This window comes from Apus apus, chromosome 8 (genome assembly GCF_020740795.1).
Source record: "Apus apus isolate bApuApu2 chromosome 8, bApuApu2.pri.cur, whole genome shotgun sequence".
In the NCBI taxonomy this organism is placed as follows: domain Eukaryota; kingdom Metazoa; phylum Chordata; class Aves; order Apodiformes; family Apodidae; genus Apus; species Apus apus.
In genome coordinates, this window is record NC_067289.1 from 6783785 (window position 1) to 6807560 (window position 23776).

The window sequence follows — 23776 nt, forward strand, 5'->3', positions numbered from 1 at the left end:
CTACATTATAAAGAAAAGATAGGTGCTAGTATTTCTGACACTATCATGGGTAAATTATTAAAGTTATTTCTATTTTTTGTTTCATTTTTTTTAAAACACAATTAGTAGGTTTCCATGCTAAAAAAACCCACCCTAATTTCTTCAGCTCATTCCCTGGTGTTCTGTCCATTCCTCAAGGGGCTCTGCCTTTGTTTCAGTTCTATGGACACAGAGCAAACAATACACTTTTTCCTCTAGATTCACTTCCAGTGTAGTTCTTTTCACTGCAGTAGTAGTCACAAATACTGATTTCTATCAAATTACTTCTGTGTTATTAAAGCAGGGTTGACAGATGCTTGGCAAGTCCATATAGTATGCTCATTAAAAAACATGAAGTAAGAAAGAGTAAGGAGCCTATAATCTAGGCCGTGTTTCCTTTAGCTCATTTAGGGTGCCATACAATAGTTAGTGTATCAGAGGTATTGCATCTTACTTCTTATTTTAAAGCATGTAAAGCTTCCTAAACTGATTTTGGAGTTTGTTACCACCAAAAGGCACATTCTTCTTACCACCTCTTCAATGTCGAATAGTCGTTCAGAGGCCATGTACAGGTCAGATCAGCTTGCTTTTCCTGGTGAAATGTAATCTTTCTTTTGTTCAGAGAAGGGCAGGATCTTCTCTTTTAGTAGAAACATGATCTTAGATCACTTCTGAGTCAACATACTTCTCAGATGCTATTTGCAGTAGATGTTGAGTGATTTTAGAATGACATTCGTGTGGGCTTTCTAGTAAAATCCAATTACAGGGAAAAACCAAAACTGTATTGGCTTTTGAGCTGTCAGTGCTTTTAACAATGAGCAATATGATTACTAAAGCAATTGGTTATTTGGAGGAGGGTGGTAAAGTGCAGAAACCTTGCTTATGAGAATAATATTCCTAGTCTTTAGGAACAATTTTAAAGGCCTAAATATTTCCTGCAATAAATATAAATCAATTTCTATTCATATTGTTTACATAACTTTCAGTGTAAAATGCAATGCTTGTGTTGTCTTACTATATTTACCCTTTTTTTTTTTAATTACATTATTGCACAGCAGAGAGCTGTTATACCAGTCTAGTCTTGGAGCTGCTGTGCGTGCATTTGCCATAAATCTTTAGAACAAAGTAATCATAGCAAAATGCTTACATTCAGCTATTAATGTGAATGGCACCATTTTGGTAGAATACCCACTCTTTAAATACCCATTTCAGAAAAGCAGCTGAAAAGCAGTTGAACTGCTAACAGAAGTACATTCGATTTTTGAGCTCAAAGTTTACATAAGTTACAGGCTTGGAGAAGAGTGCCTGAAAAGCAGCCCAGGGTAAAAGGACCTGGGGGTGCTGCTCAACAGCCAGCTAAGTATGAGCCAGCAGTGTGCCCAGGTGGCCAAGAAGGACCCTGGTTTGTATCAGCAAGAGTGATGCCAGCAGGACTAGGGCAGTGATTGTCCCCCTGTACTTCATCCTCCAATCCTGTATTTGGTTTTGGGCCCCTCACTGCAAGGACATTGAGAGGCTGGAATGAGTCCAGAGAAGGGCAGCAAAGGTGGTGAAGGGTCAGGAGAACAAGTCTTATAAGGAGCAGCTGAGGGAACTGAGAAAAGGAGGCTGAGGGGAGACCTTCTTGCTCTCTACCTGAATGGAGGTTGGAGCGAGGTAGGGGGGTCAGTCTCTCCTCCCAAATAACAAGCAATAGAACAAGAAGAAATGGCCTCAAGTTGCGCCAGGGGAGGTTTAGATTGGATATTAGGGAAATTTCTTCACCGAAAGGGTTGTCAGGTAAGAGACTGCCCAGGGAACTGGTGGAGTCACCATCCCTGGAGGCTTTTAAAAGCCATTTAGATGTGGTGCTGAGGGACGTGGTTTAGTGCTGGGTTAACAGTTGGATTTTTTTTGTCTTAAAGGTCTTTTCCAACCTAAACAATTCTATGATTCTAAGTTCATACTTGTTTATGTACTTGTATTAGCATTATTTTTTCATTTGACTACCAGACATATTTAAAGAAAGCAGCCGTACCTGTTCAGTCTGAATTTTAAGATACCCTTTCCTTTCCTTAGCAAATTCTGTGTATGTATTACAGCTAAATACCTATTTCCTGAAACTCCAGATAGCATGTTTCCATGTGTTTCTCTTTTACCATAGCCTTTTACTGGAAACTCAGTGCTTTATGTCTTGAAGTCTGCTTTTCTTTTGCCTGACTGTATCATGCTGGTGGCTCATGGACTGTTATTGACTTAACAGAATCAGCTCTTTTTCCATATGTCATTTTTCAGTGATGATTCACCAGTTTGTTGAAGTTCCTGAGCATGAACTGGTACTTTGTACCATTGCTACAAAGCAATGTCCCTATGGCAGCACTTCCCAAGGTCATTTTACTCTCAGCCTGGGATATCCACTTTCTGTATTGACTTCCAATGTAGAATTGCCTTCTGGTTTTGTTGCTAGCAGGAGTAATTAACGCCATCCTGGTTTTGTGCCAAGGCCATTACTTGAAATATCAACAGTCCCAAGGCAGATTCACAGGGATCTTTACTAGTTGCTTCCCTGTGTACCATGAACTTTACATTTTCAGAGTAACCCATTATTGCCCTCTCTTCAGGCAGTTCTGTATATATGTTGGAATTCAAGTACTGAAGTCCATCTTACCCATATTAACTGATGGAAAAAATAATTCAATTTAACTAGACTCTTAATTCCATACACCTCTCTGGAATTTCACTCGTTTATTCCACTTTCTAGATTTACAACTACAAAAAAACTCCTTCCTTTTTTTAATTTTCACTGCAAGATCTCCATGAGCTTCACTGGGGCAATTTCTTACCTCAGAGATGTAGCTGACAGCAGGTACTTCCATTAATGTTTCCTTTGCTCGAAAGTTGAAGTTAAAGCACTACAGGATATCCAGCTAGATTTGGAGCTTTTCCCTATGATTTTTTTTTTGCCCCACATACAAGAACTTCCACATACTCTTGCACCATGGGCTCAGAAATTGCAGACTTTCAAAAAAAGTTTTTACATACTCATTGATTTCAGTAAGTAGTCCACGCAGTGTTTCAGAGTCTGCCTTTTGGAATTTGAGAAGCTGTTTAAATATTCCTTAGTAGAGAATTTATTTGAAAGAACAGGATGTAAACACTTTTCACAGCCCTCATTCTCCAACATAACTAGGAAGCTGTCACTTCCCATAATGACATATTTTTGTGGTAGTTCATCCTTCTGAAAACACTAGAAGTCTTTAACCACGTCTAAACCTGGTCTGAAGGAGCAGCTGAGCAGGGCTACTGCTTGAAGGAAGGCAAGCCAGGAGTCAGTTGTAATAACAGAGCTGGCAGGGCTTTCATCATCAAGGGCCAACCCCTTACCCCACTGAGGGAAGCTGGCTAGATTCAGAGATGGGGCTAGGTTTAACCAAGAGCCCAGATCCTCGGGCATATTCCTGGGGAGGAGGCAGATCTCAGGAATTCAATCCATAGATAAGAGTTAGAATCGGGTCACTGGGCGGTGCCATGGTGATGTGGCCAGGCTGTCAGGCCAGAAAGCTAGTTCATGGGTTGACTTCTGGATAAAAGGACCCTATGGCCAGAGCTGTGGCTGAGCGAGAGACCAACATGGGTGCAAATGGAGGCCCCAAGAGACGCTTGTGGAGGCTCATTAGTGCACTTGGGGCTCTGACACCCAGTTTCCAGGAGGAAGTACCTACTATTATACAAATGACACACAACAACTAATAGTTTAACTTCTGCTGTTTACTATCTTTGAGGTTCTTGCATTTTCATTCTGCATAACTAGGCACCATTAGGGCTGGAGGTTTTACTGCTCAATGGAGTGTTCAGTGTCACTGGTTCAGGTACAACTGCTGTTCCCTTATGGGTCACTACCTCCTGCAACAGTAGACTTTCCATTGTCCTGCAGTATTCCAAATTTCTGTCTCTGATTTCGTTTTTTAAACTATCAGCATGCTGCAGAAAGAAAAGGTGTATATGGATGTTTCTTAATGGTCATGAGATCTGCACTGAAATCTCTTAGCAAACACTGGTGCCTTAGTAGGGCTTTGGAAGTCAGTTGGTGTCCTCTTTGCTATGGAGAGGCCCTAACTGGGTCAGACTTTCTGCTTATCATTTCCTTAACAAATCACTCACCATCTTTAATATGCTTAAATTTATGTGTGTCATCAGATTTAGCAGGCCTGTTGTTTCTGTGTTACTAGATTGTAGATTAGTTGTCAATCCTGGAAATGATTATTAGGGGGTTTTGTAATTTTGTTCTATGACTAGGGGTGCTGGATACAAATGGTCTTTTCTGCCTTAAAAAAACAAAACAAACAAACAAAAAACCCCAACAAAAAAACAAAAACACAACCCAAAACTTGGAGGATTATTTTGCGGTGCTGGTTAAAGCCATTAATATTTTATGTATACGTGCATATGTATGTGTATGTATTTTTATATATGTATTCATATATATGTGAGTATATATGTATATTATATACACAGTTTAAAAACAGGGGGAAAATACAATTTAATTTAAAAGATCCTAAATGGTATTTAAGTGTGTTATTTATGGTATTTGTGTGTGTCATTAAACATATACAAGAAGCATGATCCTAGGTGATACAGAAATCTTGTTTCATATTTAGCATAATTTCTAATTTTCATAACTTCTCTAGTACAATACATGTCTGCTAGCAGTGGTAGGAGTTGTGGCAACTGATGTAAAGTTCCATACGTGGTTCCCAAGAGAAAAAGCATTTTTTTCTGTCAGTGGTGACTGCTTGACCCTTTAAAAGTTAGCAAATTGTTTTTAGAAAATTATATTCTGGGTAGCACACAGTGACATTGATGGATCCTGGAAGGAGCATTTTGCTGATGCTTACTAGTTGATTTGTGGCCAGTTAATGAGGGACATCCCACTAAATCCACTGTTTTGTAAAATGATCAATTTCACGAATGGGAAACTGCTTAGACAACCTGAACAGACCTGGTTATTTAAAGTAGTTCAGATCTTCTCAGAAACAAAGGTATTTAAGAGGGGGTCAGGCACACATACACTACCAGGTCTTTTTCCAACTTTCCCTCTGGGATGACAAAGCATAGCAGATGTTCCATTTTAACATTATTTATATACTTTAAAGTTAAAACAAGAATGTTAACTCACTTTTGTTCACCTCCCATCTGTGTCAAGAAACACCATTCAGAATTTTCTGAAAGGTCAAGGCTGAGATTTCACTTTTTGCAAGTAAAAATTTTCCTTTTTCAGAAGTTTTGAGGAAAGTTAATCAGAAAATGGGGGAGTGGGACAGATAAGGTGATCCCTTAGTTTTTCTTGGGGCTTTGTTGTTGTGGGTTTTTTCTAAATCTGAAATTAAAATCCTTTGGCATATTTAGTGGGTTGGGCTTTTTTTTTTGATTGGCACAATTTATAGGTCCATAACTATAGAAAGGATGTTGCCTAAGAGAAAATATACAGGCACTGTTATTCTGTGCTTGTTTTGGAAAAAAAGAGAAAATTCCTTTCTTTAGTTCAAAGTAGAAATTCAAGTACCAAAGTATGAATATTTTGGCAATGTCTTACGGCCATTTATTGACCTTTCACATGTGGAGAATGCTCGACTGTATAGCAGGTGTTTTTTGAGGTGGCTGCAGCATGAGATATTCTGGCAGCTTGTACACTTTTCAGTAAATTAATGATGTTGAAAGAAAATTGTAGTTTTGTGAGGACAGTGCAATGCTCTTCCAAATGTACACCAAACAGAGCTGCCTGGCTGCTGCTTTTAAGATAAAGGGAGTTTCATAAATGGTGAAAATACTTGGGGCAAAACTATAGAGCCACTTCTGATTTTGTTTGAAATGCTTTGCTTATATTGATAATTTTATCTATTGTATATTGGTTTAGATTTTCAAATTCATAGAGAGGAAAATGTTTAACAAAAAAGGCTTCAACAAAGGTGTGAAGTGTATAAGTTTAAAAAACCATAATAATAAAAAATGAGCAGAATAACCTTTATCCAAGTATCCAGCCTACAGAGATAGGACAGATGTGAGGATGCTGTAGAGGAAACAGGAGATTTACCAGTTATCTTGCTCTGGGAACCTTATGTTCCAGCTATTATTTAGAGATGCTGCAGAGACTCACTAATAGCACTACATAAATTTTATCTTACATTTAGCTGCCAGGATGCACATCTTCAGTCTAAAATGAGAGAAGTTGGGCATTCCACTGGCATAGTAGGAGTTGTGCTGCAATTGTCTTTAATTACCTTGCCATCATTTACAATGTCATGAGGTGATATCAAAATTCATGGCCAAACACATGTAGAAGATAGGAATCGGGTCATACCTCCTCTGTACATGTGATGCCATACTCCTTCAAGGAAAAATCAGATTAAATCATTTTTGGTGTCATCAAGCATTAGAAATGAATTAAAATATAATACATGAATCTCAAGGAAAGAGAGTAATGTACGAAACTGTGAAGTGTAGAGATCAAGTCTTTACATTCTCTTTCTGATAAAAGGAAAATTTATTGAATGCATTGGGATTTACTTTTAAAGGCTCAAACTGTCAATTAAGTTTGATCCACTTCCATCTGGGAATAGTTTGAGTATCTCAGAGATTGAAATCCAGGTTTACACAGTTGTTTTATAATTTATGAAATCTGAACCACAAACCCAACACTGTAATGTTTACACTCTGTAAGTTGTTACGTTGTAGGTATAATCCAACCAAGGGCTGTTTTATGTTGTCTGGAAGAGCGTTATACCACAAGCAGCAAGCAAAAGCGTGTTTAATGAAAAAGTCCAAACAAATGCTGTCTTCTGCAGGCCTAAACTGGGCTAGTTTTAGTCCAGCTTTTCCCATGGGATTAGTTTTTCTCTCCTACTAGGCAGGCAGTTCATACCTTTCTAAATTTGTACTGTAATACAGTGTTGTTGCATGACAGTTTGTGTCAAAGGAGGAACCAGGTTGGTTGAGTTTAGCTAATCTAGTGCAATTTACCAATTCAGATGGGACTAGGCAGCTTTTGACTGTTTGCATAACCCTAGACATGAGTCACATTTTATGGTACAGTTTTTACATATCTGAAACTCAGAGGCTTTTCTAGCCTCAGGTTACATAAGATTCTTCCTCTGAGTCAGTTCTAGGGGAATTGAACAAGTGCCACCACACTCCTGAGGGGAAGGTGATGGTCTTTTGAATGTGTCCTATACCAGTTGTTATTCTGGGAGAAAGAAAAATATCGATCTTCACCACATTCAAAACGAAAGGTGTTGTTTTCTCACAATAAGCTCTTTGCCACCACTTCTTGCTGCTCTTTCAAGCTCTGTGCACTTTCCAACATCACTAACTGCACTGGTAGTGAGATACAGAGGGTTCTGGCCTCACCTTCAACATCTCTGGGATGCTGCAGTGCCCTGGGGGCAGGTTATTAGGTTGATAAGCCAGTTGATTTGTATCAGAACTGTTGCTACCTCTAAGGCCTGTCCTGCTATCACAGCATTGTATCATGCTCCAGTATTGCCTCGTGCCTGCCTGAGAATACCAGGAAGAGGGACTCCTTGGTGGATTTCATACATCTACACTAAATCAGTGAAAGAAGAGCTAGTGGAGTTTAGGATGAGGATTGGCCTATGACTCTGCAAGGGGGGGACCGAGATAAAAAGACACTAATTCAGGTCTAGTTGATACAAGTTAGAGCTAAGATAAATGTAGGTGATTTAGAACATTCAGGGTTCATGGTCTCTGGGTACAAATTACCATTTCTGACAAGGTGAAAGGTGACTGTGAAACAAAAATCTCTTCCAATCCAAGGGACATTTACGTGGCAGAAACAGAGGTCTACCATTATTCCTCCTTGTGAGCAAAGACATTTTATATAGCATGTTTTCTGTAGGACATCTTTTGTATAATTGGAGGTGTGTGTGCAGTGCAGATAGGTTACTGTTCATAATGCAGTGATATCTCACACTAATTAATATTTTGCATGAGTGCCAGTTAATTTAATAGAGTTGAGAAATGACAACGTGGCTGAAAACTGAAAGCTGTGGAGATAGACAGAAGTGTTCAAAATATGTATGAGACTCTCCTTATTTTTCTGGGTAGAGAAATACAATGTTTTAACTGGAAATTAGGAGACTATAAAGATCAATAATTCATATATTAATATCTTGTATACAAAACAGCAATTTATTTTTTTACCTGAGGTATCTGAAAGAATTTGCTCCTCCTGTTTAATTGGAAAAGTGTTAACCTTGAGTTTCTGGAATGGATAGGGAACAGAAATCTCTTATTGTAATGATGTACTTTGATGATGATACTTGAAATTTTAAGGGAACTGTTTCAGTTGACAATTACCAAGAAATTCTGCAATACTGCAGATCAAATCTAAATTAACATGCAATTAATGTTATTAACCTGAGAATTACTACTAAAATAACAACTCAGCTGATGTGTGTACAGGCTATAAAGTAATCATAGTTGTCTTTCAGTCACTTATATACAGTCCTAAAGATTTTAGTAAAATAGATACTAAACATAGTTTCAGAATTTCCATTAAATCTGAGCTTCCTCTTGAGAACAAAATGCTACATGTTTACCATGTGGATTAAAAATCATTAAGGAAATCTGAGAATTTTGAAATGAGGACCAGTGACTGTCAGCATCCTATTTTATTTCCCTGGACTCTGGATTAGCGTTCACTCTATATTTAAAAATGTTCACATGGACTTCCAGATTACTTTATACATTTTTAATCCAGTTCAAGACAGTGGAAGACCTACTAAATACATATATATGTGTGTATATATATATAAAATTGCTTCCTTCTACTGTTATTTAGAGAGAACATCCCTGTCCATTTTTTTTTTTTAAGAGATTTCATATGCTGCCAGGACCTAGAATTTATGGCATCCTTTTTTATCTAGGACTAAAAAAAAGTCAGAGAAACCTCAGCTGCAGATGGAAGAGTACTTTTGACAAATTTTACAGATGAACAGATGTACACATTAGGTAGCAGAGCTGAATAGTTTTGTGACTTCAAAATAATTAACTGCTTGCATCTTTGTATTATTGCGGCATTCTCGTTTTTGTTGCATGTTAACTTGGCTGAAGTTGGCTAAAATCTATGAGAAACATATGAACCTGCATGTCCAGAGGAGGGCCATGAAGATGGCCAAAGGGCTGGAGCACCTCTCTTGTGAAGACAGGCCGAGAGAGTTGGGCTGTTCAGCCTGGAGAAGAGAAGGCTCCAGGGAGACCTTGGAGGACCTTCCAGTCCTTTAAGGGGGCTTTAAGGAAAAACAGAGGGAAACTATTTACTGAGGCCTGTAGTGACAGGACAAGGGGTAGCAGTTTTAAACTGAAGGAAGGTAGATTTCTATTAGATATAAAGAAGCAATTCTTTACTGTAAGGATGGTGAAATACTTGAACAGGTTGCCCAGAGAAGCTGTGGATGCCTCACCACTGGAAGATTTCAGATCAAACTGGATGGGGCTTTGAGCAACCTGCTGTAGTGGGAGATGTCCCTGCCCATGCAGGGGGTTGGACTAAGTCATCTTTGAAGGTCCTTTCCAAACAATTCCATGGTTTTAATTGATGCTACTTGTTTGGGTTTCTTCTGAAGCAGGTTGCAAACGCCATAATTAGTTGGATTTAAAAACTAAATGCTTCAGTGGTATTTATGGCATGTTCAGGTGGCTACCTAAGGCAGGTGATTGTTTAAATATTATGAGCTGTGAGACATCTGCATAAGCAAAAGCAGATTAGTCAGAGCTGGCTGAATGAGTAGTCCTTTAAACTGTAACTTTTCTTCATTAATACTTCACAGTATTAAAAGACATTTGAAGACAAGAAGTGGCACTACAGATGTCTTATATTAGCTTTTGGTCACAGTCCAGTGAGACTGATGTATATAACCAGGTCTTTGGAGATACTTGTTGTGTATCACAAAACTATGAAATCTACCCAAATTCAGAGCAGCAGCCAGCCTCATCCCTGTAGAGCTAGCTTGTAGTCTGTCACTGAGACATAGACCTTGGAGACCCAGACCAACACCAATTAGCACTTCCTGTCAGGAAATGTATGCACCCCCTGCTTGTGTGACTCTAGCAGCAGTACTATTACTTAATTGATCATGACAGTCTTTTACAAAGAGGAGCAAAACCCAGAGTTTTTTAAGACAGTAACTTAGTGATGCCAAGTTCAAAATCTTTTCATCTTAGACAATGACCTTTGAGAACAATGTGTCATGTAAAATTATGTAACTCCCTTCCCTCTTTTAATCATTCTTGGATCTTTTTGTTGTTGTGGTTTTTTTCCCCAGACTGGAACAAACGGATTGAGTACAAGCCTGGCTCTGGCAGCACACCTTTGTTTCCCAGCATTCATCTAGAAACATGTGATGGACCAGTCTCCTCTATACATACCACCATCGAATTACAGACCAGTTCCATTGGAAAGGGCTGTGATCGTGAAACGTACTCAGAAAAGTCTCTGCAGAAATTATGTGGTATGTATATGGCTTTCAGTTCATATAGTGATTTTTTTCCAAGTAAAGCACCAGTTCCTTCTGACTTGTAAGCGTGTTCACTTTGGATTCTAGCAATGAAAATTAAGGGAGTGGGGATATTTGACTGGTGCTCCATTCTTCTTTTCCATTCATTGTCACTGTTTCATACCTGCTCCCTAGGCTATTTTTTTTCTCTCTCTTTCTCCTCTTCCCTTCTCTTTTTTTTTCCTCTTTCCTTATTCCACTTTCTCATTCTTTCTTCCCTCTGCTACTAATACTGGTGTGATAGTGTAGTGAGACTTCAGGTATAGATTTGCCATCATAAGACCATAGCATTTGATGAGAACTGTATCTACATCTTATGTTTCAGTCTTCCTGACTCAGCTTTATGTTTTGCTACTAAGTTCTGTGCCAGAGTAAAACAAAACAAAAACTAAAGGAACATTTGAGGCAATAATTTGAGTAAAAATAGTTAAGAAACAAAAATTTCAGAAAAGAGGTATCCTAATGGAGAAAGGTTTCCTAATTCTTCCCTTCATTTTTCCTTCTTTTCAATAACTTTGTCTAAAAGATACAAATTAATGTTGCAAGGTAGATTAAATACTTGAGCATCCTGATGTTATTTTTGTGACTTAAGGATTTTGTGCATGTCAAAGCGATGGCCACACATTATGCTGTTTATCTTTTGCCTTTTGAGATCCTCCTCCTTTAAAATCCTTCTTTGAGTCCTCATCTGAAGCCCTGACAGTGTGGAACAACAATTCTCATCTTCTCCAAAATTTCTCTTTAACTGGCTCCTGTCTCAGATACAGTAGGAAGCATACTATTTATTTTATTTTATTTTATTTTATTTTATTTTTATACACATGGATTTTGGTTTGGGGTGCTCTGGCTTATGTTTGCTTTGATAACTACACAACAGTGTTGCAGATATGTTAAGATCAATAGACTAATCTTTAAGAAATAATTTTATAAATACAAATTTTCAGCCAGTGTTACTAAATTATTAAAAAAAGGAGAGTCAGCTCCCAGGGAAAAATAGTTTGCAGTTACAACTACCAGTTACCTGTGGAGACTGGGAAATTTAGGTAAAGGTGAGTGGGAGTAGTAGCATTTTCATAAAATTTGAATATTTGCAACCTAAAAAAATTGCTTAGTTAAGAACCCAGAAATAATAATTTTAATCCTGTATCTTTACTCAACTGACTGGGATCCTAGAAAAGCAAGACAAAACCCATCTGCCAACACTTCAGTATCTTCATCACATGAATGACATTAAAACTGAGAGGTTGAGCAAGACTGTTTGACCTATCAGGATCTTGATTTCATCAAATTCTAGCATTTTAATAAAAGTAAATGTGCTATAGCTGAAGTCAAGTAATGTTGCCTCCTCTAACAACCTGTATTAGCAGCAAAAAGAACATTGCTTTATGCCTGTTACAGACCTGAACTGCAAAAGGCACAGTTGTTCAGAGCAGTGTGTGAACAGGATCTAAAGCACCAATTATTACATTGACATAAAACACTAATAGCAACTATATCAGCTAATATTATTATTTTAAGTGTAGGAATGAAAGTAGGCACCTTCTGCTGGTGTAAAATTCCTTATTGAGGAAGGTTGTGCAAAGTCGAAGGGGTGCAGTTTGCAGAATGTGGTTCAACTCGCTTACCTGCTGACACTTCAGCAGTAGGAAAAAGGATTTCAAGTCTTTCTCTTCTTCTCCTGAATAAAATAGATGCTTCCCAAGACTAGTCCAATCTTAATTAATTTTCTGCACCATGTGCAGACAATTATATGGCACAGATGAACTGGCACAATTATATGGCACAGACTGTCTCATGAGAATGCTGAACTTCCAGTTTTTCTGAAGGAACAGAATATAAAGCACTTGAGAAAATAGATAAAAAGTAAAAGTATGTGTAAATGGGGGGAAATTCTCACTACTGAAGTAATATATTTTTCTGTCCAAGGTTTCCATATCTTCATAGAGAAGAACAGGGTAGAAACTTGTAATAGGACTTAGATAAAAAGGTTGTAAATGACCATGAACTGTATGTTAGAACTGCAATTTGGACTGGCTTACACGTCAGCATTTAGTATTTATTATCATCCTTAATGTAGAGAGAATTCTTAGAAAAGCAGGTTAAATTATTTCTAAAAATCTGTTTTCTCCCTGAATTACCTTATTGTATCTAATGGTTGGATGAATAAATTACTTGAAAAGGAAGAAAACCCTGATTTTCTTTTTTTTCTACCAGTAAAGCACTGTGCCATTGCAGAGAGTGCAGAACTGAGCAATCAGACAAATATTCATCTGTGCCATATAATATGCAAGACTGTTTCTCTAGGAGAACCCAGTTTATAAATGCTATGCTTATTTCTTCATTTATCTGTTGGAAATCTTGAGAATTCAGATGTTAAAAACAGTGCATTAAAATTCATTTTTTATATGATTGATGGTTTAAGTCTGCCTTTCAGTAACCCAGAGTGTGCTTACTCTGATGATCAAGGTGGGCAGTTTAAATGATTGAATTATGCCTGACTCATTTTAAAGTCAAGGAGTTATTAGTGTTGTGCCTCAAAGCATTTTAGTAAGTGTTTTTTCACCTCCTCATCCGACAATAATAAAAAGTAAAGAATGTATAAAAGACAATTTGAACTGCAAAAACATACCCAGAATAAATCTCACTAAAAAAAAGAAGCAGTTAAGGAGCATAAGATGTGGTGGGTGGCTATGGTACTGTCTTCTTTCCTTCTAAATGTAGATAAAATTGAAAATAATGGGATTGCTAATTCTCATACATGGCAGATGGAAAACTGAAATAAGGAAACACTGAGTGTCAGATCCAAGACCATGCTCCAGCTAGGAGGGTGGGTCCTGCCCTCTCTCCTGTATCAAGGTTTGTGTAGCTTTGCAGGAGGCTCAGATGTTCACTGATCCAGTAGCATGATAAGACTCTTTTGAGAACACCTCCAGATGCATCCTGTTTGTATTGCTCCATGTCTGTATATATTTATGGCTGAGCCACTTGGGATACTGCTTGGATTTATTAGGATCAAAACAGTGTGATTTCTTCCAGCTAAATCTCCCAAGCACGTAATCCAGTAGTTGTGCTCAGGAGAGGATTACACACACTAACAGGATGAGGTTCCAAAGGAACCCATAAATCTCCATAAAAATATGGGCAGATAAAGTAGAACCTGCTGAGCTTGGTACTGATTACCTAAATGCTCTTACACAAACCTGACCTTAAGTTGGGAAAATAAGGTAGTTTACCTGAGAACCTTGCTGGATCAGAGTCTAACAAGCAATATGAGAGATTTCCATTTGGGGATTTTCCTACAGTTTCATTCTAGTGGAGAAAACAGAGCTGTCCAAATTTTTATGGCCAGAGTAGATAAGAGTGAGGTATTTTTCTTCTTTGAGTCCCTAATTTACCTAATATAATACATGTGCCCACTTAAAAGAGTATTTCCTTTGGTGCTATTTCTGATCCTTCTGTAAGTTTAAACAACAAGCATAAAAACTAACACAAAAAGGAAATTGATTGAGAAATTTACCATTTTACTTTTGTCCAGTAAAAGTAATCCTATTGAAAACAAAACAAAAAGCAAAACAAAACCCAAAAACTTTATCCAAATGGTACCATCTGGATAAACTGAGTTTAATTCATTCTTATTGGTAACACCTATGTGTATTAAGCAGCACAGTGTGGTGTATTATCCAGAATTAGAATTTGTAAATAAATAGACTTCGTTTTCATGCTCAAATTCTAAATATGAAGATGTTAGGTTTGATGTTACTGTCACTTGAAAATAACCTCATTTTACAGTAACAAATGTTGGACAATTGTCTAAGAAGTTCAGGTATTGAATGATATTAATATTTTCATGTCATTACTATAATACTTTAAAAAAAAAAAAACATAGGACACAATCACACACATTCTTGGTTTAAAATTCTACACTTCTGCAGAGAGTTGGGATCTTTATTCTCTCCTTGGATGCTGAAAGAGGGTGGGATATCTTACCTTGCGATTTTTTGTGCAGTTGCAGTTTGTTCACTATATTCTTACTAAACAAGGCATAAACAAGAATACAAAGATTTTGTTGTGCTTTTTACTCTGGGAAGCGCCATTTGTGCTTAATGTTTTTTAACCAGTTAAGTAAAGGCTCTAGGTACCTCACTGCATGTTTTCAAGTGAGAATTTTTAATTGTAAGAAAGCTGAGCTGTAAGGAATTGTGCTATTTGATCAGGTCTTGGCACCACAGAGTTTTTCATGCCTGTTTTGTGTGTGTGTGGTTTTTTTTTTCCTCATTTTTAACAAGCAAATACCATGTAGCTGGGGACCACTTTATTACTTATTTACTTTTGGGTGTGGAGAGAATCTGAACGGTTATTGCCACTGAAAAGTCTTAGATCTATCATTAGACAAGAGCACAGAGTTACAACCACTGAGTATCTGCCTGAGCTGGCATTAAAAAGATACTGTCTCTTTTAAGGTGAATACCCTGTATGTATTGACATTCATGCCAACATGAGACTATCCATGACTGTCTACTGGACATTAGGTGACTTGTCCTGCCTTCATCACCACTGTACTGTATTTTGCAACACGTCATCCCCACATACCACTTAGCTCCATGCAGTCAGGGAGGGAAGCTGTAAAGCTTCCCAGCTGAATGTAGAGAATTTGGGTTTAGTCTTAGCAATTCCAGAAATAACCGAAGAAATGTCTCTAATGGATTTTAGAACATAAAGAGGAGTTTCAAGAAAAATAACTTGAAAATATTTTCCAACATTTTCCGTGCGACACAATCTGGAGAATACTTGCTGGCATACAATGGTCAGTCTCATATAATGTGTATGTGACTTGACAATGCTGCTAGTATGATCATTTGGGTAGTAAAAGGAATATAAAGTGTGTGAATCAGAACCCTGTCCTATATTAAATAAATCTTCACATCTTTTTCTTCAGTCTCTCATCATGTTATTTATTCTGTAAAATTTGTAGGAGCTTCCTCAGGTGCCATTGACCTGTTACCATCTCCCAGTGCAACAACGAACTGGACAGCTGGGCTTATCATGGACAACAATGACATGATTTTTAAATTTGATGGAAAGCAAGGAGCCAAAATCCCAGATGGAATCGTCCCCAAGAATTTAACTGATCAATTCACCATCACTCTGTGGATGAAACATGGACCTAGTCCAGGTTTAAGAGCTGAGAAAGAGACTATTCTCTGTAACTCTGACAAGACAGGTGAGTCTGTGTATTGAAAAAATGCTTGGCAAGGGGCATAACAAAGTTGGTTGAGTGTGACCATATCTTCTCAGTTAATTTGGTCTGCAGGGGGGAAAAAAGGTTATTAATCTGGGATGATGCCACTCTAAGCAGTGCCAGCTTGATAGCTTATTGAGGGGACCAATCTCTACCTAAGTTTCAAGCACTGGTTCTCTTCTTGGATCATGTCTCTGAACACATCTGTAGATTTTATGGGAATTGGTTGATAAAATAATTAAGTTTAATTTTTATATTATTCATATTGAGAAAAACAGTCAATTCCTAATTGAAGCTAGTTAGATTAAATACTGATTTGGATTTTGTTTACTTGGACAGAACACTTCCGTAAACAAAACTATACAGCGTAATTCAGGAAGGCACTGACCAGATGCCTTCCCTGAGAACCAGAACGATCCGTGATACTGAGAACAGTCAGTTGAGTTGCTGGGTTTTTTTCCGGTTGGTTGTTTTTTTTCTTTTAGATGCATATTGCTTTCAAACATGTTCACCTGAATTGCTGATAGGTCAGGTCACTGATCTAGTGGTCCCTCCTTTCAGAGATGAACCGGCACCACTACGCCCTGTACGTGCACAACTGCCGCCTGGTGTTCCTGCTGCGCAAGGACTTTGATCAGGCCGACACCTTCCGTCCCGCGGAGTTCCACTGGAAACTGGACCAGGTACTTGTGGGATTCTCTTACCTGTAACCCATCCTTTTCTTCTTCCCCGTCAGGAATCCTAGAGAACAACCCAAATCCCAGCATAACTGCTTTGGGAAATGGGATGTCTATTGCAATTGTTTTGTAACTTGCAACTGTTTTGACTCTAATTGGGATCCACATAAAAAGAGATAGATGAGTTAATTTGGTTGAGTCATTTTATACAGTAGGTTTTTTAATGGAGTAATTTTAAATGGTAAGTTGAGTTTTATATCCTTTGGCAATGGATAGAGACATGACATTGCATATAGTTCCCTAGAAGTTTTCCATTTATCATTAAAAAAAATCTATACTTTATCTGCACAATGGAAGTGATGAAAACCTTTTCAATAAAGAGAATGCTGACACACAGAAAGGCATTGGTAATAGACTGTAAATCTAATCTGCAGGCTTTTACTTTCATCTGCTGTGCTGTATGTAGTTTCTCCTTATTTTGAAGAGTATATCACAAGGAAATTATTATTAAGGAGATAAGAACTGCCTTTCATAGATTTAATAATTCTAAGCAGGATAAGGATCATTTGGATGAAAGAAGACAGACTTCAGCAAAGTAGTATTTTCTCAAAGCAAGTTTGTTCATGTCTTTGAGTCCAAACTACGATATTGAAGATGTAGATATAGGAATGGCTAATTTCCTAATTCACCTTCAAAATGCATATAAAAAGAGATCTTTTTCATTATAATAAGGTGAATGTGGTTAGAAACCTTAGCACTTGCTTTTCATTTCCAATAAGCAGTTTGGAATCAGTTTGTGCTGCTCTTGATATGAAATCTTAGTGTCTAGAAAGGGATAGATTTCCATTAAATCATACTGATTATTACAAGTCATGAGTAACTGATGTCACCTCAGATAATGCTGTTCTGAACACTGAAGATGGATTTTTTTTTAATTTCTAAACTGTATACTAAACATCTACATTCATTATAATACAAATTTTATGCAAAATATGTTGTCCTTGAAAGTTGAATGCAGTCAACTTCTATATCCTTAATATAAGAAAGGATTAATGTCCTCTCACTACAAACTCCTTTAGTGTCAGTGTGAAAGCTCGGACTAGCTACTACTGAATGGGTAGACTTAGGTTATGGCTGGACTTGATGATCTTCAAAGTCTTTTCCAACCAGGATGATTCTGTGATTTTCAAAAGGAGATTTAGTTCTCTAAACATTTCTGAAAATCCTACCAGTTGATTATTTACATATTTAGATATTGAAATACCTCTGGAAATACAACCTCCAGCACTATTCGTTCTGTAGCAGCATATCCTCAGATTCCATGGTTTTTCAAGAAAAGCATAGGAATTAGGCTGTACCTAACTGTTGTACAGTTTCTCACCATCTGCACAGCCCTGTGAGAAGTAACATTGCAGACATTACTCTGGAAGACTGTTCAAGAGTTGCTACCAAGCACAGAACAGCCAGAGTAGAGTAAAATGTGGCAGGGTACTTTATTGTTGAGCTCACTTTATGGTGGTGCCAACAATCCATAGCTTGGTTTTGCTGAGAAGAATCCGGTGACCTTGGAATAGGGTGAAACTTAAACTAGTGAAATCATTTATCATTCTTACTGCAGAGTAGTAAAATTTGTTATACCAGTGGCTATGGGCTTTACCTAGTCTATAAGACTGATTCTTTCAAGGCTCTGACCAAGAGTGTGAATTTATTGTCATTCCAAATTTAAGTTCTCTAGGTCTCGTTTCTGTGGCAGGTGGATGTGGAACACATCTTAGTTGCAGATTCCACTGTTGGCCGAACACAAGGAGGCAGGTAACATTTCATATAGCTGCACCTGAGCCTGCATCTGAAGCCCTCAATACAATGCAGCCACCAGAGCTCTCATGCCTAGCAAGTGGCTGAAGCCTCCACGTAACAGTGGCTGCCACACTGGCTCTGGGAAGGTCGTGCCTTTAAGTTAGTTCATATACCTAAGACTTTACTTTCAGTATGACCTGGCCTTGTGCTTGTCAACTTTTTAATAATTTCTTTTCCATTCTAAACTATAGGACACTCTTTAACCTGAGAACCTATTGCAAAAAAATTTGTCACCAAAGACAGTAAAAGTCGGTCACCTAAATCATCATCTAATTGTCCTAAATGTGTAGGAACACGTATGTGATTTTAAGGTCAATTATTTAGGCAGCCAAATATAAATGTGTGCCTTCTAAGAGGAACATATGAAATATACAAACTGTTTCTTTGCTTTTCTAGAAAGGTGTGATGATTTCTGCTAAGATTCTCCTCTACTGGGAGGCTGAAATGCCTATATGCTCATCTCATGACCATGTGACTAGTTTTAAGAAAATGATCAGGTTATGCAACCTCCTCTTGCACATAGGAAATAACTGCATATGGGATGGGTCAGGTAGTGGCCTGAGCTTTGTGAGCTCCATACAGCACAGAAGTACTCTCAGAGGCTTAGAGTTGGTGAACCTAACTTACATCCCTGATCACGTTTCCCTTCAGCCACTGGTGCTATGTCCAGCCTTGTCGAATACCTTGACACAAGTATACCAGGAATGCAAAACAGAACAGTTGGTGAGATTATGTATGTTAGAAATGGAGTTCTGTTGAAACCACTGGGAACATGTTCATTGATTTTAACAAGGGCAGAATTTCACCCTGGAGATGTTAAAAAGATATAAATTAACTCATCTCACTATTTTTTCTTTCAATGCAAAGCTACTTCCCAAAGCACTTCAGGGAGCTCTGTTAGCAAAGCTGTTGTAAAGGTTTGAACTAGTGCCCCTTCTTCTGATTGTCATCCACAGGAAAAACCTCTTTTGATCCTTGAATTTCTGCTGTAAGAAGTGACAGTTCTTGTGTGCCCCTCAGTTCTGGTTAGAATAGAGAGAATTCCCTTACTCAATTTCTGCTGATTTTAATTGTTGTCTTCTATAGCCCACGCAAAACCAAATCAACACAGTAGTTAGAATAATGAACCAAGGCATTCGAGCCTTTGATGACATTGGAAAACATAGCATTAAATAGGCCAATGCAAAGTGTATTTCTCACTCTGTTCATCATGGATTTTACATTTCTTCCATTAATATTGAGGATAGTCAAGCCAAGAGGTATTTTCCTTCCCTTAAATCAACTGAACAGGAAAACTTTTTTGAGTGGGAGAACAGGTCTTAGCCAGGGAATAACATTTCTTTCATGTAATTATTTTTTTTATTCACAATGGGAAATTATTTTCTGTTTTATGCTCATGTTATCATCCTGAAAATAGTCATCTAGCCCACAGGCAAAATTTTTATTGATTCCCTTAAGAAACAGGGAATGCACTGCATGATATGGAGTCATTCTAAGTCAGCAAAAAATAGATAAATAGGCAGAAAGCAATAGTTTCTTTTCTAAGATGAGGTAAAGTGCCTTGAATCAAAATAGGCCTGCAATGCTTTTCATTGTGGAAAACCCCCAAATAATTACTTCCATAACAGGATATAGAGAAAGAAGTTTAGATAAATCTGGACACAATTCATTCTAACTCCGTCTGTGCACGTAGATGCTGAAGGATCAAGGCAAGGCCTCCATTTGCATTAAGCGTGGCACTGACCACACCTGATAGGCTCTTCTACCTGTAGAAAGGAGTCTTGTGCAAGGACGTGGTACAGCAGGAACTGACTTTTGAATAAATGGATGTTAGATGGTAAGAGGGAAAAAATGAAAGGGATTTGGTCTCTGGCCCTTCTCTTAGTTAAATTTGCTATTTTCATTAATTTACAGCATGTATGAGGGACAGTTGTTCTTTTATTTTGGATATTTAGAAATATGTGACTTGTTTGCACCTAGTTTTGAGAAGACAGTTGTTCTCATCATGAAAGCTCTAAGTAGCCTTCTTGAGATGCTCAGAGACAATGAAAATGAGTGAATTTTTCTGGAAAGTACATCATATTCTCAGTCCTAAAGGGTTAAGGGTACATGGAGGAGATAGGATGGTTCAAGCTTCCGTCGCTGCTGTGCACTGAGTGTCACCTAGAGGTAAAACATCTCAAGCTTGTCAGTCCCATAGTTTCCATAGATGCACTATTGGAAGTTAGGTGTCTTTATAGGAGGGAGGTGTTTATTTTTACTTGAACCTCAGAAGAGTTTCTTATGCTCCTAATAACTTGGTACAAACTGGTGTGCAGAGCTGCACTGCACTATGCATGCATCTTCAGTAAAAACTACAGTACGAAGTAAGGTGTTTTTCTACAGAGCCAGTATGTGAGAAACCATCAGGCTAATCTTTCAACAGAGGTGAAACATTTCCAGGACTTAAGTCTTTGCAACATCCACGGCACCCATATTGTCTTACGCTATAGCCTCTTCTATTCTAAGACAGTTTATTTACAGGTTTCCATCTTTAAATGTGATTTTGACTAAAATTTTATTCAGCATCTTGCTTCAAAACAACTTGTGCTGGCACCAGGACAAGTCAGCAATGCTGATAAATGCCAAAAATATTATTTCAGGTTGCAATTGAAAGAAGCTTGTTTAATATATAGATATATGTTAATGCAACTGCAATATTACTGCTAATAACAAAATCTTGACTTATTCACATATATAGCAAGGCTTGTTACCTAGGGAAATTAGAACTACTGCAGCTGGCAAGTTCTTTAGACTCTTAAGACAATAATTTTTAGATCAAATCTAAGATGAGAAAAAAAACCCAACATTACAGGAAAGAAATGCAGAAAAGGAGAAAGAATTTAAAACTGGCTGTAGCATCATGAAATAATGAAAAGTATTATGCTCTTAAAGCATACTGTGGGAAGGGCTATTTCTTATGTAGAAAATACCTTGATACAGAGTTACTAATATGCCTAAAAAAACTGGATTAAAGTGTCTGTTAACTTGTCTTGTTGCTTCAGTACTCTGGAAACTCTAAAAATATAAAACCTGCAACAGAAATTCCCAACCAAGCTACATATGTGATGGTGAAGAGTCACATTTGTTTTCTTATTCAGTGGCTATTTATAATATTTATATTTTACTTTTTTCTGAATGCACAAACTGTTTGAAAGTGTGGCTGAAGAGCAAGATCTGGTACTTGGCCAGTTTCCTAGGGTCTCTGTGTTGTTTATCTTTCAAGAAAAGCAGGTTGGCTTTGAAGCATTCAGGTGGTGTTTGAAGAAATTCATAAGGTAGGACTGAGGTTAGGAGATAGCTGTTCCTTCCATGCCATGGAGCCATGGTTTCTGGATGTCTGCAGTTCAGGAAGAAAGCACTGTGTTTTTCCAGTGATTTACTTTTCACCTTTGGACAGTCTCTTGGCAATAGCAAACCATACAAATCCATGTATTTAAGCATGTATTGGGGAAAAAAAAAAAAAAAAAGCAGCATAACTGAGAATCTTTCTAGTTACACAGTTAAAAAATAAACACAAGGTGCTGCCTAACTGTAGTCATCAAGTATTACTGAACTGGCATGCTTGCTTAATGCAATTTAGCAATAAGAATGGTGAATTATAACAAAATTATTTCATCATGAATAAACTATGGATCTAATTTATTAAGATACATTGAAGTTACAGCATGACAGCACAAAGACATGCTGCAGCTACAGTACAAAATCAGGGCTTGCAGGTGCTTTATCTGTCAGTATGATTAAGCAATTTCACTATTTAAAGCTGTAATTAAGCCATCCCTATTTTTTAAACCTATTGTGAAAATAAGTATTACACATTACAAGTTTCAAGGCTACAAAAGTAGCTCACAGCTTGCGTGCAAATTAGATTGCAAACTCTTATGCTTCACTGCAGTGTTGCCACAAAGTGACAGTGAATATACGTGCTATAGAAAGGTTCTTATTGAAAGCCAAATACCTTCTTTTCTAATGCAGTTGTTTTCTTGCACCAAGTAAGACAAGGAAAAAAAGTCCTAATTCCAAGATTTTTTTAAATTGTACTGTGGGAATGGTAGACATGGCATGTAGGAGTTTTGTGAAGCTCATCATTGATTGCTGAAGTCCATCAGGGCACAGGACACGCAGCTGGTTGCATGGCCAGGTTGGTGACTTTGTGTGAAAGACACCTTGGGGTGAGCATTCCTCTGAGGTTAGTGGAGTCTCTTCTTAGGGAACAGGTTGGTAGACAGTTGGAAATAGTGTGGTCCTACAGGGAAAACTTGTCTGGACAATATCGAAAGCAGAATTAATGGCAAGAAGGAGTCATTTGCAAAGCTCAAGAACAGGTGCTGGTTTGAGAAGAGCACAATATTATTAGTAAAGTGAAATTCTGGCAGATGAAATAAAATGGTAGATTCCATTATGGACAGATTTTGGTGAACTCAGTCTACCACTGAGTTATCAAACTGAATGGAAATCTTCTTATCATATTTTTGTCCATAAATGCAACTTATTAGACTAGAAAACTAAATCTTACAGAAATGTAATTCTTTGCTACTGAAATACTAAAAAGAGAAATAGAAGTTGATCCACTAGTCTCCCCTTTTTCTATTTTACCAGATGAATTTTATTATATTTAGCATTCAGATTGTAGTGGATGTACTTGATGCAAACTTGACAAAGAGAGATGGACTTTTATGTCCATTTAAAATTCCTTCCAGCCTTGTTCTGTGTGACTTTCTAACACTTGAGATTTTAAAAATATATTATGATAATTGCAAATGGTTTAATGAAGCATCAGTAATTTATCATGTGAAAGTGACCAGATAAACAACTCCACACCTAATACTGTAGGAGACATTTAACTCTAGTATGGACTTGTCAGTTCTCACCATTCTATCTCCCTAGATCATCCAAACCAGTTTTCTTATTTACTGAACTCTTACTGTTAGGAATGACTGTGGTGAGTAAACCAAATGTTTGATTTACCTGATTTTAGTGAAAGATCAATTTCACTTTTCGCAATGAGCTCTACTTTTTTAAGATATTGACTGTCTTGAGACATAGTAGAAAACACTTTCTGTATTCATGAGGCTTTCAGGAGAACTGAGATCTATTTGCCATATTGAACTATTATGATATTAAGGGGTTTGTTTGCTGCAGAAAGTAAAAAAAAAAAATCCTGAGGGCTGCATTAAGCATCTGCAAAGCTTATCAGCCAGTGCCTCCACTGCAAATCTGCCCTGTTCTTCTCAATGCAGCTGCTACTGCACTGGCTGAGAATCTAAACCTTTGCTTTCTTACCAAACAAATATATGCTCTGTAAGAGTACAGGGAATGTCAGCAGCTTTCAAATAAGGTCAGGATAATGGTGCGCGTTTTAATTCAATACCAGCAGTTAGAAATGAAGACTTGGA

At 37.6% G+C, this 23776-nt stretch overlaps 1 protein-coding gene across 4 annotated transcripts in view; it reads left to right on the forward strand.

Moving 5' to 3' along the window:
* The window catches only part of CLSTN2 (calsyntenin 2), a 531406-nt gene that overhangs the window by 454651 nt on the left and 52979 nt on the right, over positions 1 to 23776 (forward strand). For all 4 annotated transcript variants that reach the window (XM_051627052.1, XM_051627055.1, XM_051627053.1 and 1 more), the window contains 3 exons: positions 10338 to 10523; positions 15541 to 15789; positions 16369 to 16490. In XM_051627052.1, coding sequence (XP_051483012.1) covers positions 10338 to 10523; positions 15541 to 15789; positions 16369 to 16490 — 557 coding nt within the window. The remainder of the gene's footprint in view (positions 1 to 10337; positions 10524 to 15540; positions 15790 to 16368; positions 16491 to 23776) is intronic.